Source organism: Syngnathus floridae, chromosome 17 (genome assembly GCF_059516105.1).
Source record: "Syngnathus floridae isolate MCC-2025c chromosome 17, RoL_Sflo_1.0, whole genome shotgun sequence".
Taxonomy (NCBI): Eukaryota; Metazoa; Chordata; class Actinopteri; order Syngnathiformes; family Syngnathidae; genus Syngnathus; species Syngnathus floridae.
In genome coordinates, this window is record NC_142429.1 from 11557378 (window position 1) to 11574213 (window position 16836).

General features: G+C 47.6%; 1 protein-coding gene and 1 long non-coding RNA gene across 6 annotated transcripts in view; both read right to left on the bottom strand.

The window, feature by feature from the left end:
* The window catches only part of tnrc18 (trinucleotide repeat containing 18), a 30966-nt gene extending 17878 nt beyond the window's left edge, over positions 1–13088 (bottom strand). For 2 of the 3 annotated variants that reach the window (XM_088358861.1, XM_088358859.1), the window contains exons 1-5: positions 12885–13088; positions 11011–11373; positions 4543–4683; positions 2592–2693; positions 774–2492 (exon numbers count right to left, since the gene is read on the bottom strand). In XM_088358861.1, the coding sequence (XP_088214987.1) occupies positions 774–2492; positions 2592–2693; positions 4543–4683; positions 11011–11218 (2170 nt within the window). In that variant the 5' untranslated portion in view covers positions 11219–11373; positions 12885–13088. The remainder of the gene's footprint in view (positions 1–773; positions 2493–2591; positions 2694–4542; positions 4684–11010; positions 11374–12884) is intronic. The other variant, XM_088358860.1, reaches the window with a different exon arrangement.
* Positions 13089–13158: 70 nt separating this feature from the next.
* On the bottom strand, positions 13159–16537 carry LOC148384574 (uncharacterized). Of its 3 annotated transcripts, none has more exons than XR_015853564.1 (4): positions 16103–16537; positions 15284–15328; positions 14004–15166; positions 13159–13866 (listed from the first exon to the last, which is right to left on the bottom strand). It is a non-coding gene; the product is annotated as an uncharacterized LOC148384574 (long non-coding RNA). The 3 variants fall into 3 exon arrangements; XR_015853562.1 differs by having other exon boundaries at positions 15257–15328; XR_015853563.1 differs by lacking the exon at positions 15284–15328.
* Between the last annotated feature and the right edge of the window lie 299 nt (positions 16538–16836).

The window sequence follows — 16836 nt, forward strand, 5'->3', positions numbered from 1 at the left end:
TGGATGGATGGATGGATGGATGGATGGATGGATGGATGGATGGATGGATGGATGGATGGATGGATGGATGGATGGATGGATGGATGGATGGATGGATGGATGGATGGATGGATGGATGGATGGATGGATGGATGGATGGATGGATGGATGCATGGATGGACGTGCATGCACAACCACATGCTAATAAACACTCCGTGAGTCATCTATTGTACCTCGCATGGTCTTTCACACATTAACAAAGTCCATCATTGCTTAGCAACAAACCAATGCGCTTATTGTCGTTCAAGGCTTATTTGTAGCTTTTAGCTGCACTCTGCAATGCCATGTTTAATGCAGAGTGGCTGGAGGTGAGGCTCGCAAGTGCAGAAAAGAGAGGGAGGGAGGGAGCGCTTTGCCAAATAACTCAGAAGTAGAGACATTCAAGGAAATGAAAAGAGAACAGAGGACGGGGGGGAGAAAGGAAAAAAAACACTTGGAGCTGTGACAGACAGAAAAGAGATGTTTGGATGGAGACTGCACAAGGAGAGCCAAGAGACTGGCCCAAAAATGAGCCTCACATGACGCAATTAGTAATCCAGACAAAAAGCTCTCCAATCACATTACAGGCACCAAAGTCAAACCGAGCCCAGGAAATAGGACTTTGAGCCCAAGAAAAATGAATCGTTATTAATTCATAGAAAGCAAAATGAGAGAGCGTTTGCTCTGGCTTGCTTTAATGAGCTACATCCCTGCAAGTTGATTTGGAAAGATCGTATGAAAAAAACAATCATTACCTTTAATAGCCGTTGGCAGCAGCGGGGCTCTCTGCGGGTCCGAGGAACCCGTGCTCTGCTTAGCGCCGGTGCTCTCTCTCTGCCGGGCCACGGCCACGGCGATGCCGACCGGAGGGTGGCGCACCTCTCCCTCCGTCTCTCGACCAAAAGAGCGAGCGCTGTCGGGTCGATCCTGCTCCCTTTTCAGCTGAGGTGGCACCCTCAGCGACCCGGAAGCGCTCGAGCCCACCACCGACCTCTCTCGCTCTCGCTCGCCTTCCATCCCGATGCTGGCCAAACCTCCGAAGGGCCCCCGGGTGTCGGCCGCGAGCCTGGCGGCGGCGGCGGCGCCGCCCCCCTCGGCGGCAAAGTTGCCGCTGTATTTAATGAGACTCTGCATGGCCGACACCTCCGAGGGTCCGGAAGTTCTCTCCCCGCCTGATGACACTCCTGGACGGTAAAGGCTCGAAGGGTCCAAATAGAGTCTCCCTTCCTCGCCCGTGCGGCTCTGTCCGTGCTCGCTTTGAGGGGAGTGCCTGTGCGCGTTAGCGGCGGCCCGGTTGGTGGCGTGAGGGGAAACTTGCGTGTGTGACGGAGAAGAAAGCGTGTGTCCGTGTTGGGCGGCGAGGGCGGCCATGTGATTGGTAGCATAGTTGCTCAAAGGACTGATGGAATTCCAATTTTTGTCCGGCCCGGCCCGCTCTAGGCCCAAGCGACTGGAGTGTTTGGACACGTCCCGGGCCTCTGGGCTAAACCTCGATTGATTGGAGGAGTGAGAAGAGTCCTGGCCTCGTTTGCCGACAGAACCGTTGCAACAAATGATAGAACCTTCCTCTCGATGATGATGATTGCTCGAGTCGCCGGGCTGGGAGAGTCGAGGATGTTCCGTCGGGCCCCTCTCGGGGAACCTGTAACTTTCTCGTTCGGGCTCTTTGTCGCTCTCTCGCTCTCTGTCTCTATATTTGTCACCGTGCTTGTCGCGGGCCTGCGACGCGATCTGGATGGGCCCGACCCGCTCGTCATAAACCTCCACAGAAGGTACGTAAGTCGGCGCGCTGACTCTCTGCTCCCTCGTGGAGTCTCTGAGCGTGTGGGGGAGGGGCACGGCCGTGACGGAGGGCTGGAGGGAAGGACGAAGGGCGTAGGAGAAGTGGAGCGGCCCCGCCGGCGCGGACTCGTTCCTCCTTTGTCGTTCGGAGTGAGACGCCGTCGGCAAGTTATTCGCGTTGGAGTGATGGTGGACTCGGGAGCCCGCCTCCCCCTCCCGACTCCCTCGCTCCGCCTCGTTCCCGAGGAGCCTGCTCATGCCACCGCCCCCACCCGCGGGGAAGGAGGACTGGAGCACAGGTGATGGCCTTGACCTGGGCTCCCCTGTGGAGGGATGGGAGCTTGATTTCTGCGGATGATGATGATGGTGATGAAGAGGATGTAGGGACCAGGCATCTCTGTCTGCGTCCCTGTCTTTCTCTCGCTCCTTATCGCCATGGCGCCCCCGGCGGTCGTCCTCACTCCTCCCATCCAGCGTGAGGTCCACCACACCATGCTGCCGAAGCTCCTCCCGTGACCGCTCTCGCTCCCGCTCTCGCTCCCGGTCCCGCTCCCGGTCCCCCCGATAGGACCTTTCTCTGCCCGCGTCTCGGGATGCCTTTTGGGGCGGCGTGGAGCCGGACAGTGTGCTTTGGGGAGCAGACGGGGGGTGGAGGGGTGACTGGCTAACAGTCGCTGGCAAGAAAAAGCTCTCTAAAAACAAGACAAAAATAGAAAGCAACCTCAAATAGCCTTTTTCGACAAATCCCATGCATCCACGGTAGCAAAAGAAAAACGAAGCCGGTGACTGACCTTTATGGGAGTCATAGAGGTGATTTTGGGAGATTGAAGGTGGCTCCAAGTGCCCCAGTGATAGGTAGGGACTCGAGTACAGGCTGCCAGGCAGAGGGTAGCCTAGAGACACAACACATCATTGCAAGGAATAATCATTGTAAATAATAATCACCAAGCTTTACTAGAAGATACCACATGCTCCATGTCATCCAAGATATGAATTATTATGACAGGTTCTTTCGCAAGTGCAGTAAAAGGCTTCCGTTATTGTCAAACGACTGACCAGGCATATATACTTCATACGTTTCTGACCCGCCGTTTAATATTTCAGTGCCCAAAGGAGAAACTACAAATTAAAAGAAATAGTTGTGGCTTGGCTTCCCCTTAAGAAAATGTGCGTGCGCTTAGAACCACTTAAGAAACTTGGCCTGAATACAGAACATTAAGCATGGCGCTTTCATAAACATGTCATGAACCTAATGATGGGATCCATCCTATAAGGCTGCTTGAAAATTCCCATTTTAGCTCAGCCAAAGAGGCAATATTGTGACTATTTTTTTTTGTTGGCTTCACATCCAGTCAAGTTGTGCGCAGAAAGAAAATAAAGAAAATTGGGTCATAGTCTGAGCGCTTATCTGCGCTAGCTATTTGAGCATGACTAGATCTGGCAGACTTCATGTCAGACTTTGCACCCCACCCCACCTGCACTCAGTCAGCAATGGGTCGCCCCCGGAACCAGCTGCTGCTCTCAGAAACCACTTCTTAAGCTAGAGAAGGCAAAAAAAGGCTCTGCCCTTTATTTCCATTCTCGCAAGCGGTCTTGCTACCATAAAAAAAAAAGGCACATCCATCCGAGCGTGCAACAACTGGCATCTGAATCCGTCTGCCTTGTGAGACGAAGAAACTGAGAGGCGGGCGGGCGGGCGAGCGAGCGAGCGAGCGGTTGCACAGCGAGCTGGAAATATAAACGAGCGAGAGGGCAAACGACTGCAGCGTAGCGATGAAGCTCCCTTTAAACATCCAACGTTGATCTCTCGCAGCGTTCACGCGTGGGTGCGTGGGTGTGTCCAAAGCACATCCAAAAATCTGCTGCCCAGTTTTTTTTACCTTCAGCTGCTACTACAAGCAGGCGCCCTGGAGCCATGAACGGTTGTATTTATATATCCGCTGTGTCTATGGCTGAGGTTTAGCGAAAGAAAAACCCATCACGGTGCTTTAGTTCAGATTAGATTTTACACCAAGTCACATTTCCTTCCATCCATCCATCCCATCATCTCCTGATATTAGTTAGGTCAGCTAGGGTTTATCTCCATTTTGCTGCTCTTAGGTAATTCATCATCATCTTACTGGCATGACAGCGATGACCTGCCTTCACACCACCAAATGGGCTTGAAATGGATGGAACATCTCTGTCAGGTACACCATGCAATCCATTTTTTTTTTTTGGGTTCGACTTAAATCCCAAATGAGATCTATTTGTCCTTCCTCTACTTTGCGAGATGTGCCTCACTCGATACCCGCTAACACGTAAAAGAGGGCGCAGGCATTCAATCACTTAGTCGAGTTAAGAAGGAGAGGACGGAGGACAAAGACACTCATACATCCATACGTACGTGTACGTGTGCCTTGAAAAGATAGGTCAGGGAGAAAGAGAGAGAGAGACAGAGAGAAAGTGGGGCGGGAGAGCATGTTGGGCAGGAGGCTTTTAAAAAAAGAACAAAAGAAGATCATGCATTCGAGCGAGCCAACGTGGCAGCAGGTGAAAGTGAGACTGGCTGACTGGAGGAAAGAAGAAGTGAGACACATTTAGGACAGAGAAAGACAAATAAGCCCACGAGGAAGAAGAAGAAGAAGAAGAAGAAGAAGAAGAACGGGCCTCTGGGGGGGGCAAAAGTGACAGCGCTCTCTCGGCACCGCTGAGTCTTTTACGGTGCCCATTGATGGACTGGCGTGGTGTGTATTTATTTACCTTCATGAGCGTGTGATGCCCAGAGCTGAGCCATGGGCAAAGCGCCGGGATTGGCCGATCGGTACGCGGGGTCGGCGCTCAGGGGGGAGGGGCATGGATAACCAGCCAGGAAGGGATTGGATCCCGTTGGGAAGGCATCACCTGGTGGGGGGGAAAAAAAATCAAAATTGTCAGTCACCATGGTAACCACCACAACCACTAATCAATATCATACAATAACACCTAGTCTCTGAAACCCTGCAGAGTTTTTAACCGTGCAAAAGATTACAAAGATTGGATGTAAAAAAGGAATGACAGCTTTATTGGTAGGAAATGTAGGAGAATTATTATTTCTTTTTTTTTTACACAAGGGCACCTTGAGCAGAGCTGAGCCAAACTATGTCGCATGGATTTGCATTTCAACATTTGGAGTGCATCATTTGAGGTGTGACAACCATTTTGGCTTCTCACACCCGAAAATGATGCTAAATTCCAGCGGTCATTCAAAGTCAAGCTCGAGAACATGTTCATTTCGACTCAACTTATTTTCAATGTAAAACAAAAAAAAGTTTGATGACGCTGGCAATGCGGTCCCGGATTCTAAATACAAACAAAGCGCCAGTCGACGTGCTTTTATTAGGATTCAGCAGACATCATTCCTAACTTGATTACCACGACAAACAGGCATCAGTGGGACCACGATGATGTCCACTGCGTCTATTTATCTCACACAAACTCCATTATGAACACATGCAGGATACAAAAAAAAAACCTACTCTCTAGAAGAAAAAAATATCCTTGACTCAGCATTGATACTTTTATCGGGCTATTTTTGAGCAGGCTCAGCCGAGCACTATCAGAGCATTAGCAAACTTTGAACCTTTGAACTACTGCCGCTTCCTCCGACGGCAAATCTCAAGAGCTCGAAAAAAGGTTTTTGCGTTCGACCCAAGTGTCCCACCGCTGGCCCGCCCAGGCCATTAACCAAAAGCAGTGCACAGCCATTACCCTGATAAAACTAGCCATGTGTGTCGGGGAAAGGGTGGGGGAGACGTGTGTTCGTGTGTGTACGAGTGTGCGTATGAGTCCTATGGGAATCCAGACACACGCCAAGGAGAGGTTTTTTTTTTTTCTGCATCTACATAAGTACATTAAAACTGCAGCGTGTCAGCACGCAGATGGATTTCCAAATCAATAAATACATTTTTTCCAATTAATCACCAACATGTACTGTGCGCTCACGTGGAGTAGTATGCGGATTTTGTCAAGGTGCCCCGAGTTGGTTCCATTTCAAAATCATTCCCCCATGGGAATGAATGAAAAGGCAATAAATGTTATCTTTTTTTTGCACACAAATTACCTGGCCGGTACAGGCATTACGAGCCAAAATAGGATTAGCAAAACAATGCGCATAAAAATGTCATGTTTATTTGCTGACCTAAGCTGGTTGCTCCAGCGTGGCAATGTTCTTCTCAACCAGGAATTGTCAGGTGCTCTAGGCAACGTGAGCAAGTGCGTTGTCATGGTGACGCAGCCAACGAGTCATCATGCCGTGACTCTCACCTCTTCTCGCGCACTAACCAAAGTAGTAGTAAGATAGTATATTTTTCCCACACCTGACTTTTGTGACACATCCCGTGTAATGTGTTGGGCCTGGGGACATCCATCTTGCAAGCTTTTCTTTCCTTTATGGCTCTCACACACATCCGCAGAAACAACTCCCACTCCGCAAAATTTGCCATATTGGTCCGAGCGAGTTGCCAGGAAACAAAAGCTTTGACTGCAGGCATCTTCTCATGATGCCGCCATATTCAGATCCTCCATATAAAAGGTCTGTCGGAAATCAATTTGAGGAATGATGCTGCCGCTGCCAACGGTGGAATCACTGAATTGGACTTACTCAGATTCATGAGCAAAACAAAGATCAATGAAAAATCAATCATTAAAAATAATATTGGAGCAGGTACAGACGCAAGATAAAACTAAAAGCAAAAGAAAGAATCTGAAAGGTCCTACACACACACTCACGCACCATCTGTTATCCATCAGTAGTTGCAGAGAGGCAAATAGATTTCTGGTTTTTATTTCCCACAAGAAAAAAACGAACCATAAAAGTGTGATCTGCTTCCAGTCTCCGACAGCACCACACTGCCACTGCTGACCGTAAAAAAGAAACTTTTTTGTTGTTGTTACCAAATGTCCTACCATAAAACGATGACAAACACAACAAATGTTTTGCACTCGGAGGAGGTACGAATGAACCTTCCGGCTTGGAGCGGCGTGTTTGCAGCCATAGATAGGAAGTGACACAAACGCAAGTGTCAAACAAGTGTGGAATTTGCTTTTACAGTTGACATACAATAGAAAGAGCGTCAAGTGCCAAGATGACAGACAATTGTTGAATAAACAAAGGACGGCTCGGCTCGGCGCAATAACACTTTTCCCGCTCCGTGACACTTTCGCAACACTACACAAGAGTCTAATTCGTGGCTCTTTTGTCCCAAATCTGTAACCTTTTGTAAGAGGCCGTGCATGCCGAGACTCACCAGGCGAGCATAAAGACGAGACACCGTGTGACCTTTTGTGTCTTTCAATGGAGGGCAACGGAACGTTTTTGGCAGGGTGGACCAGTTAGCTAATGCACTGGGTATTTCAACATGCTACGGCATGTCGCCACACACGCACGCACGCACGCACACACACATGCGGGTCTATCCGTCTCATGTTTGACAGCTGTGTGTGCCGAGGTATGCTTGTGTGCCGTTTGTCTACCTCTGACAGGTTTATTGTAGCAGGGCAGCAGTGCCTTATGCTTTCCCTTAAAGAGCCTGTTTTCTTTCCTGAAAGATTCAATTTATCTGAGGGGGGGGGTGGGGGGCGTGTCCTCCGTCTTCTCACCGAGAGGACTGTGCCTTGCTCACGTCTAAACACACACGCTCACTACATTAATATTAACGTAAACAGACGCTATCCGAGCAGCGCCGCCGAAGACAAATTGCTATTGGCTGAGACAACACGGTCCTGCCCTACAAGCTGCGTGAATTAGACTTGCACTCCAGTCCCTCGCTTATGTGCATATGTGCACGTGCGTGTGTGCGTGCGTCAGAAAGAACATTTGAAGGGCTACCACATTCATCCGACGCTATACGAGTGTGTTGTGGTTAGGATGAATCTCTATGCAGCGAGTCCCGGGGGGGGGAAACCCCTGGCCCGAGCAGCAAAAAGCACAATCACATGCTCCTATTCCCACACACACAGGACATTTCTTCTCACATAAACACATCTCAGATCTTATCCCTGTTAAAAAAAAAAAAATCCCACCTTGGCGAAATCCAATTGAGCCTTCTTCAGTTTGTTTTCAAGCCTTGACTTCAACGCTCCTCGTCCCCTCCTAATCACGTGCTTGAAAATAATCGTCTATTGTTTTACAGCGAGTCAGCTGACACCAGGTTTGCATCTGGGATTTAGCCCCATAACAATCAAACGCTCAGAGCAGATGTGGTTGGTGTCTACGGCAGTTGTTGGGGCGGAAAAACACATCATGCTTTCTGGGAAATGCAAGTGAGCATTGAATATGGGGAGACGCCACTCAACACGGTCTTGATTGTGTGCACGCTTTAGAAAATAGCCTTCAAATGCCTCCAGGAGAGAGAGAGAGAGAGAGAGAGAGAGAGAGAGAAATTTCTCGTCTTGTCTCATTCATCAGTGTAGTTACATTTTTGTAGGTCCTACATCTGCTGCACAAGGGAGGTAACGGGACAGATGGCCTCAATCTGGTGACCGAGGGATTCTGCAGACCTCCGCTTGACAGAGAAAAATGGATAGCCACAAATAGCGACTAGAAACGCATCACTTTATGCAGTGGGGGGGGGGGGGGGGGGGGAATAGCTAATTGTTTACAGTTGAAAAGCACCGGTGTATTTCTTGATGTACTATTATTCACGCATTCAGTGCCATTGACGGTTATAGATGTCAAACATTTAGATGCCGAGAATTGAAAGCCTTTTTGACACCAACATACCCCAAAAATATGTTTTTATTTGTCCAGGGTCTTCTGCACGGAACCCAGCGACACGAAAGATCACCACAACTGCGTGCGCTTTCATACGGCCACATATCAAGCCACAAATGGGATAATTAGACGCAGGATGATGTCGGCGCCGGCATCTGGTTTATATTAAAAAAAAAAAAAAAAAAAAACTTGTGGTACACTAACAATTGCTTTCAACATAGCAGGGAGGGAGAAGTGAATGTCAGGTGTTAAACTTAACACATGGTTCTTGGCTCTGCAGTGTACGGAGGTGGTGGACCAGCTCTGGTACCACCTCTGAATGACTTCGCACCCCCCCCTCCCAAAGTCCAACGAGTGACATGGAATTTTTTTTTTTAAATGTCAGATGTAAAATGACGTTAAGGCAGACTTTTGTGATAGTCCAATCCGCTTCAGAGCGGTGCCCGAATAATAAAAAAAAAACATCTTCAATTTCATATAACAAAAGCCCCAGCTTTGCTCATTTGATTACTCACTGGGTGCTTGAGTTCAAGCCGTTTGCAGTAATTAAAAGTGGAACATTGCTACCATTTGCAATTACCAAATAACTGTCATGTCGCGGAGCTGGGGGTTTTATGATGGCAAGCCCGGCCGGGACTGGTATCTCAGTCCTGTTTGCTTGATGTAATCTGTAGGGATTTGATATTGAAGAGAAGCCATAAAGCCAAACGACCTGTTTCATATGGTGCTGTGCTGTGCTGTGCTGTGCTGTGCTGTGCTGTGTGGGCTGCTGAGTGAGTGAGTGAGTGAGTGAGTGTGTGGAAGGGAAGAGTTAGCAAGTGAAAGGGTCACTGCGTGGGCACCAATAACTACATACCAGTACTGAACAATACCGTGGCCCAAAAAACATCAGCAAAAGTAGTCAAATCCTTTCAAATGTTGTGTATTTTTATTCATAATTAATAATAATTTCGAGTGTTTGTCGCCACTTTTTTTAGTACCTGGACTCAACCCTTTAGTCGTCACCAATACCAAGTACCGATACCACTAGATACATAAAATGTACGTATATATAGCAATTTTCTATTTGTCTCATTTGGAATTTCAAGTTCCTGATTGTAAAACGACAACAAGAGGTCGGCCGATACCGGTATCGACTGCTGTTGCAAGTACAGATACCCTGATTCCGATACCTGCTATCGGTACTAGCCTATCCCTAGCAATAATAATAATCCAAATAATATGACTGGTTTCACTTCTTCCAAATTGAAAGAAACCAGAATAAACGTGGACTGCGTTTATCTCGCAAGCGTCATGGTCCTCTCCACCCCAGGTGACACAAAGCGCGTTGGACGACAATCCGATTGAAGAATGGCGCTCATGTGAAACATTAGCATCTCTTGGGGTTTACCCTTGAACAGAAACCAGAGAAACTGTAATTGTAGATCTATCTGCAGCTACACGACTTCAGGGGGGATGTAACACGATGACAGTATTTGTCAGACTTTCCACTCCCCCCCCCCAAAAAAACAACAACACACACACACCCACAGCTGTAACCGTTCCTCCTTCCAACATGTGTTTAGGTTCCTGACGCTCCCTCCCCTGCTTGACCACAAGGCAACACACATATATACAAAACTTCCATTACTAATAAGCGGAGCAGGCGTGACACGGCAGTGCAACGACAAGCTAATTCACTGGCTCAGAGGGGAATAACAAACACTGCGCTTGATCTACTGACTGGTCAGGTAATGCAAAAACACTCACTAATCAGCTCCAATACCTCAAGGTTGATTTACAGCAAAGTCCCTTTATCCACAAAGCGCCCCAGAGCATCGGGCTCACCCCTTCCGTGTACATTTCTCAACACACAAATCAAGAAAAATGAAAACGAAGAGCCAGTGGCAGAACGTTCCCAGAGAAGCGTGCGGTTGCATTGTCACTATCATAAACAGCGCAATACAATCCAGCCAGCCAGCCAGCCAGCCAGCCAGCCAGCCAGCCAGCCAGCAGTCACTCGGAGGAGAAGTATCACGTTGCTGCAACATCACACGTCGAGCAGTCGGATTCTGACAACACGCACAAGCAACGTTTGGAATATGAATGGCGGTTTAACGGTCCGCATGCGATCCAAGAGCGCTCGACTCTGGCCTGCCCACTGCTGTGCTCCTGTTTGGGCCAAGTACTTTTCCACTCATGTGTTGCCCATCTAAAGCGTGGGAATCCTTCACGCTATGACTTACTTTATCTCAAACTCGCCTCGACCTCTTTTTATTATTATCTTTTTTTTTTTTTTTTTTACAGTCACTGCCACCATAAAACAAGTCCATATCTGCTTTAATTTCCCACATTTAACATCATCCGGTGATGAACATGCATGCCAAGTGACACAACAGTCCCCATTTAAAGTTAATAGTTAATCCTTAGCGGGGCGGGGGGGTGATATTTTATGCAAGTCGTAATGGCATTAAAGTAGTGCAAAATGATTTACTCACTGTGGTGTCCGTGCAGGTTAATAGCCGATGGTAAGAATTTTCCGGAGTGGAGAGGCGGCGGGTGAGTGGCGGCCAAGTGGCCGGGGGAAGGAGGGATCCTCCCGCCTGCTCCGGCAGCCCCGAGTCGGTGAGGCTCCACGGCGAGCCCGGCCAACAGCGGGGGAGGTACGTGGACGGATCGGGGAGCTCCAAAATCTCTGCCATCCATTATCCACAACAGGGAAAGTTAGGATAAGAAATTGTCCTTTCGGATAGGCGACCTTTTCCGAAAAAAGCCACTTTGGGCTATAATAATGATAATAATATTAATAATGTCTTTAGTGGTCCGGGAGATTCGGACTCATTTTCCGCCATTCTGCAGACCTGTGAAACGAAACAAAACAATCAGTTGATTTAAAATATGACCTCTCGCTATAAATCTACGATTTATAAAATAGAAGGATTCGTTTATGTGTATTTTTCAGCATTTCAGCGGCCAAGCGGCGCATTTGTGCAATGACGCAGTTCGGGAAGGGAGAGGGGGGAAAAAAAAGACTTAAAACGGACTGTTGGTTCGTTATCACTAGTATACGATTCTAACTCCTAGGTCAATCATTTCATAGCGATTGTACCAAAATCGACAGCGTTGTGGTTAAATGTTTAAGCGTAAAAGAGGCGCTCCGCCCCCCCGATGCGCAGAGAGCAGTCAGCCGCTACAGGGCTTCACGTTCCGGGGAAACACGAACAGCGAGTATCGGTCCAGTGGATTCGCGCCGCCATGAACATACTCGGCGATTATTGCATGATAACCCATATGTTCATATTTCAATGAATTTTCAGCTTCACTATTTAACCATTTTGAAATACTTTAGGTTGCAGTCACTGCGCAAACCAAATGTACCGTAAATGTACAGCAAATGCCCATTCCGAACGTATTTTAAACGTTTTTAAAAATAAAGTTGTAGATCCGTCGTTAGTCAGCGCCATTCTGTTGCACACATTTTTAGTACGGGGGCAAGCAATCGGGTATCTGTGCTATTTTAAAGACGGACTAAAATTTCACATCTACACAATCAAACGACGCCGTCTGTCTATACTTACTGTATATTGTGTGGGTCAATATTTTTACACGAGTGTGACCTACTTTATAAAAGAGTTTTCTGGGAGCGAACAGGGCGTCTTAAAATAAAGGTAAAATAAATGATTGTGGCTGCCTGCCTGCCTGCCTGCCCGCCTCCTGCACGTACATATCGTGTCTTTTACGCTACAAATAGAAAATAGACACGTTAACTTTAAATGAAAACAGCGAGTAATTGCGACTTTATGAATTATTCAAATTATGAATGGGGCCACTATACAAAACCGAATGAAGTGAAATCACTCCTAAACATAATTGTGATTCGGCATGATGTAATGTTTACAAGGAGAAAACAGATCGAAAGTGGACTTAACCTTCAAATTGCTGCAAGCAAACATTACAGCAATGACTCGTGATATGCAGGCGGGCGGGCAAGGATCTCTTACGCACGGCTCGCTCGACAACACTCACTTGTGTGTGTTTTTAACGCAACACCGCAAACACGTTTACTTAGCAATATTAACCAAGCCATATGTGGAGTTAAGACAATATTTGAGGCTGTGATCTGCGTGCTTCAGTGGCGGAGAAACACGACATTAAGAGCCACGTTTCAAAGTTTGCAACCATTCCGTTAACGGCTGGCTAAACTTTCTCCGGCATGGGGGGGGTGGGTGTTTTTAAAAAGTCATGTTTTCACTCCACCAAGACCCTGAGCGCACGGCCAAAAACAACGCAACTTGTAAGAAAAGGCGACAAAATCGCAACATTCTTCTGGAAGGCAATCCGAAAAGTATGAAAATAAAGTCAAAGCGCTTACTTGAAAAGGGAGGGGTGCTAAGGAAGCGAGAACACGATTTAAAAATGCCAATCAGTCTCGCAAAGTGCGTCCAAGTTGCTTGGAGAACTGCTGTAGTCCATTCCAGGCTCACTCGAAGGTGAACTGGGGGATAAGTGGGGGAAGAGAAGAGAAGAGAGAGGAGCCCCCGTCTCGTCCGTTTACTGCTCAGCAATGAAACATAGCATTGTTTTACAAGCCCCGCCCTGTTCGCAAGCCCCGCCCTCCGAACAATCCCCGCCCATTGGTTGGCGAGAGCTCCTCTGTGATTGGCTACGCTTCACGTCCGTCTCATGCCAAACACTGTCCCCTTAGCAGCACTATAAAACAAATTATGGAGCGAGAAAGGCACCGCCGTTTCAAGGTCCCCTCTCTCCACTCTCTTCTGTACCACGCGATCAAATTTGAGGGGTGCTGGGATGATTGTTGTTGCTGCTGGTGGTGGGGTTGCAAGACGACCCCCACGCTCACTATTTCCACGCTGATTCGAATGCAGAAGGGAAAGGGTCAAAACGCTGCTGCAGTGCTTTGATTGTCATTTACAGCATCTGCAATACATTAACTTGCGTTTTCAAACTGCTTTTCAGCTTTTACATGCAAATGGAAGGTGATGCAGCGCCGTATGTCGCTTTTGCGCAGTCAGTGCTTCCTCCAATTTGCACCCAGAGAGGTGGAAAATGTCCTTGTTTTATTTTTGCTTATGCACAAGCGAATCCCGAAACTTCTCACTGCGCTCCCCACCCTCTCCATCTTTCCACTGCCACTGAAGCTCCGCGAGTGCTCGCGTAATGCAGTTCCAACAAATGTTGATTAAAAAATCCGACACGGTTTCAAGCTCCCCATGTCACTCCTCCCTTGCCGACTCCTCCAACCAACCCCTCCTCTCTTGGCAGTGTCGGTTTCAAGGCGATCCTCCCTCCGGTAGCGGGATGCTGCTGCGAGTCCACGAAGAGAGAATCGCATCCTGGTTCGCCAATAAACGGAGGGATAAACAACGCAAATGACATACGATGAGATCACGCCTAGTCGCCAAAAAAGGACAACCTATCCTGGATGAGGCTGATCAAGCGGAGCCCTCGCGGTGGCGGCGGCGACTCTCACCGTCAACATGCAGGAACCGGGGAGGCTGGGATCAGATGGGTGGCGATGTCCTGCGCTGAGCCCTCCGAGGGGGCCTTTTGTTCTGCTCCCTCCAGCCGAGAATCCAGACAATGGGTGCAGATTAGGGTCCCATTGTTGCTCTCTTCACCCCTCAAACATTTGGCAGGTTTCATCTTCTCCTTGTTTTCTTGTCAAATATTGCAGCGACGGTGGGGGGTCTTATCTCCACTTTGGAGGTGGGTGCAGCTTTATGCAACTCATTCATGCAGAACCGACGCTTTATACATGATTCATCATATTTACAACACGCGTTGTGACAGGCATTGACTCTTGGGAACACATGAATGCCATCTGCAGTGTCGAATCGCAACGATTGTGTAACCTTCTCACAGCAAGCATGCAAAGGAATCCAAAACGTCACTTTTGTAATATGATGTCAGGCTCAAAGATTACACTCAAGGTTATACAGTGGAACATATGATAGCCTTCCTCTTTTCTGCATTTTTTTTTCTTGTTTCACACCCCTTACACAAATCCTTCTCGAGTATTAATCATAATCGATAGCCACAAATGCTTTTTAATGTCAGTAAGTAAAAGTCACAAGCAGCATAAGCGCACTTGTAAAAGTAACACCGCAATGAAACCCCCTCTCAGAATAATATTGTTGGGGGGGAGGTGTTGGTCAATACATGGTAAATGATTAGAGTTGGTGACAAGAATATCTGATTGGGCATGTGGCTGCATGAAGCCACAGGGGACAGAGCACAGAGGCAGCATTGATTCATTCGGTTGGGGGGGGCGGGGGGGGGTCACTGCTCTCTGGAAAGGACGTGTAAATAAATAAATACAGGAAGATGTGTCCCCTGCATAAGCACCCACCCCGTAGTTCATAATAAAGCTAGAGGAGACACATTTGCACCTCTTTTTTTTTTTTACAAGCACGAGAGCAGTAATAAATAACACATCTTACATGTGACCCCACCCATTCTGCTCACACACTTACTTGCATGCCCACGGGGCCAACTCCTTCCTTCCTTCCTTCCTTCACCATCTCATGCTCCAGTCCGTCCCGTTATTGTTATTGAAGCAAGTACCACTGCATTGCAGCACGACTAATCTGAAGAAGGCTTAATTGTAGCACGGCGTTTTGGTTTCGAAATGGGCTGAAAGACACAAAACACATGAATTGAATAAACACGACCCTGCAAGAGTGACACCAACCCCCCATATGAAGCAATTCAACATTCATATACTGGTCTCATGGGGTAGCTGTCAATCACCAGATGGTGCCTTGCAGGCTTTTACTGGAGGTGGGTGCGGTGGTGCTGGAGAACGAACACACACACACACACACACACACACGGTCGCACTGAGTAGTCATGTTACAAAAATACATAGCGATACTTCATTCGTATCAAGTGTAGAAAATTGACAGTTGCATGTCAGGTCTTGTGTGCACTTTGTGCACTGTCACAGCTCTGAGAAAGCACAGGGGCTTCCTCAAAAAGCGACAATGGGCAAACCGCAATATGCAACACATGTCATACTGCGGTGTGGTGCGGTGCGGAGCGGTACAGTAGTCAAAAGTGCCAAAAGCTGTACTTCCTGATATTCTTTCCATTTTCTTTTATTTGCTCAGAATTTCCCATTAGGTTTGCTCTTGTTTCTTCTATTAGCGCAATCCTCATTGCTCCTGTAATTATCTTCAACATGCTGCTTCCATTACTGTCTTATTGTTGCCAGGCAACAGATAGATATTAGACTTTCCAGCTCACTGCTTTTAGCTTTGAAAGCTGCAATAATCAAGACACTCAATCGGGAATCATCAGTACCAAATAACTAAGGCCCATAAGCAATCTATTTGTTCCAATTTAACATTCTCTAGTCGTGCTGGCTCCCATGCAGTGTTGTTGGATTAATAGACTGTTTTTGGTCACTTAACATAGCTCGGCCGACAGGTCACTCGATCAAACAAAACCACTGCTGCTACTTTGCATTAGCCAGACTACTGTTTACGCTCATTTCGCCCAAATCGTCAATGAAAGGAATATGCGTGTTTTGGGAATGTGGAAGGAAGAAAGAGTGCAGCAAAAACCTACCCAAGTACATGCAGGTCAAACACACCAACTCCAAAATTGGGATGCAAACGGTGAGGCACATACAATGGAGGAGCAAGGGCAAATAAGTGGAGCAAGGCTAGCAAGTTCATTATTCTTGGAGCTCTACAACTTCACATCTGCGTGCTAGCATTCAATCGAATTAATATTTAGAAACACTTAACTGCGGGGGTGCATTTTCTACATTGAATATATAGCCTTGAGACAAACTTGAGGAAAATCAACAGCATTATTGTTCGGCCTTCTTCGACCAAACACGGTCCGTGTGGTGCGTTAGCTTCATCTGGTGGTGGAAGTGAGTACTGCATGGATTTTGCAGCTAAAACAAATAAATCGACGACCACACCAAATTGTCATTCCGTCTTAAAAAAAATGTTAATAATAGGTGGAGCGCACCAGAAACATTTGCGTGCACTGCACGCCCCAGCAAGCAGCGTTCCCCCGCTCGTGAGTGTTTTGCTGGCGGGGCAGTAAAAGGATATGAGAGGGGAAGCAGTCTCAGCACAATCATAGGGCGGTGGGGGCTGCAGTGGAATAGAATACATTTCCAATAGTCAAAGCCACTTCACACTCAGGCTAAGTGAACGCAGACGGCATCTTGCATGGATGAAGTCCGAAAAGCAACACACAAAGCTCTGCTTATGTATTCATCTGCTATATAAATGCGCGTCCACGTCCATTTGTGTTTCCTCATCAGCCATCTGGGATGATCATTC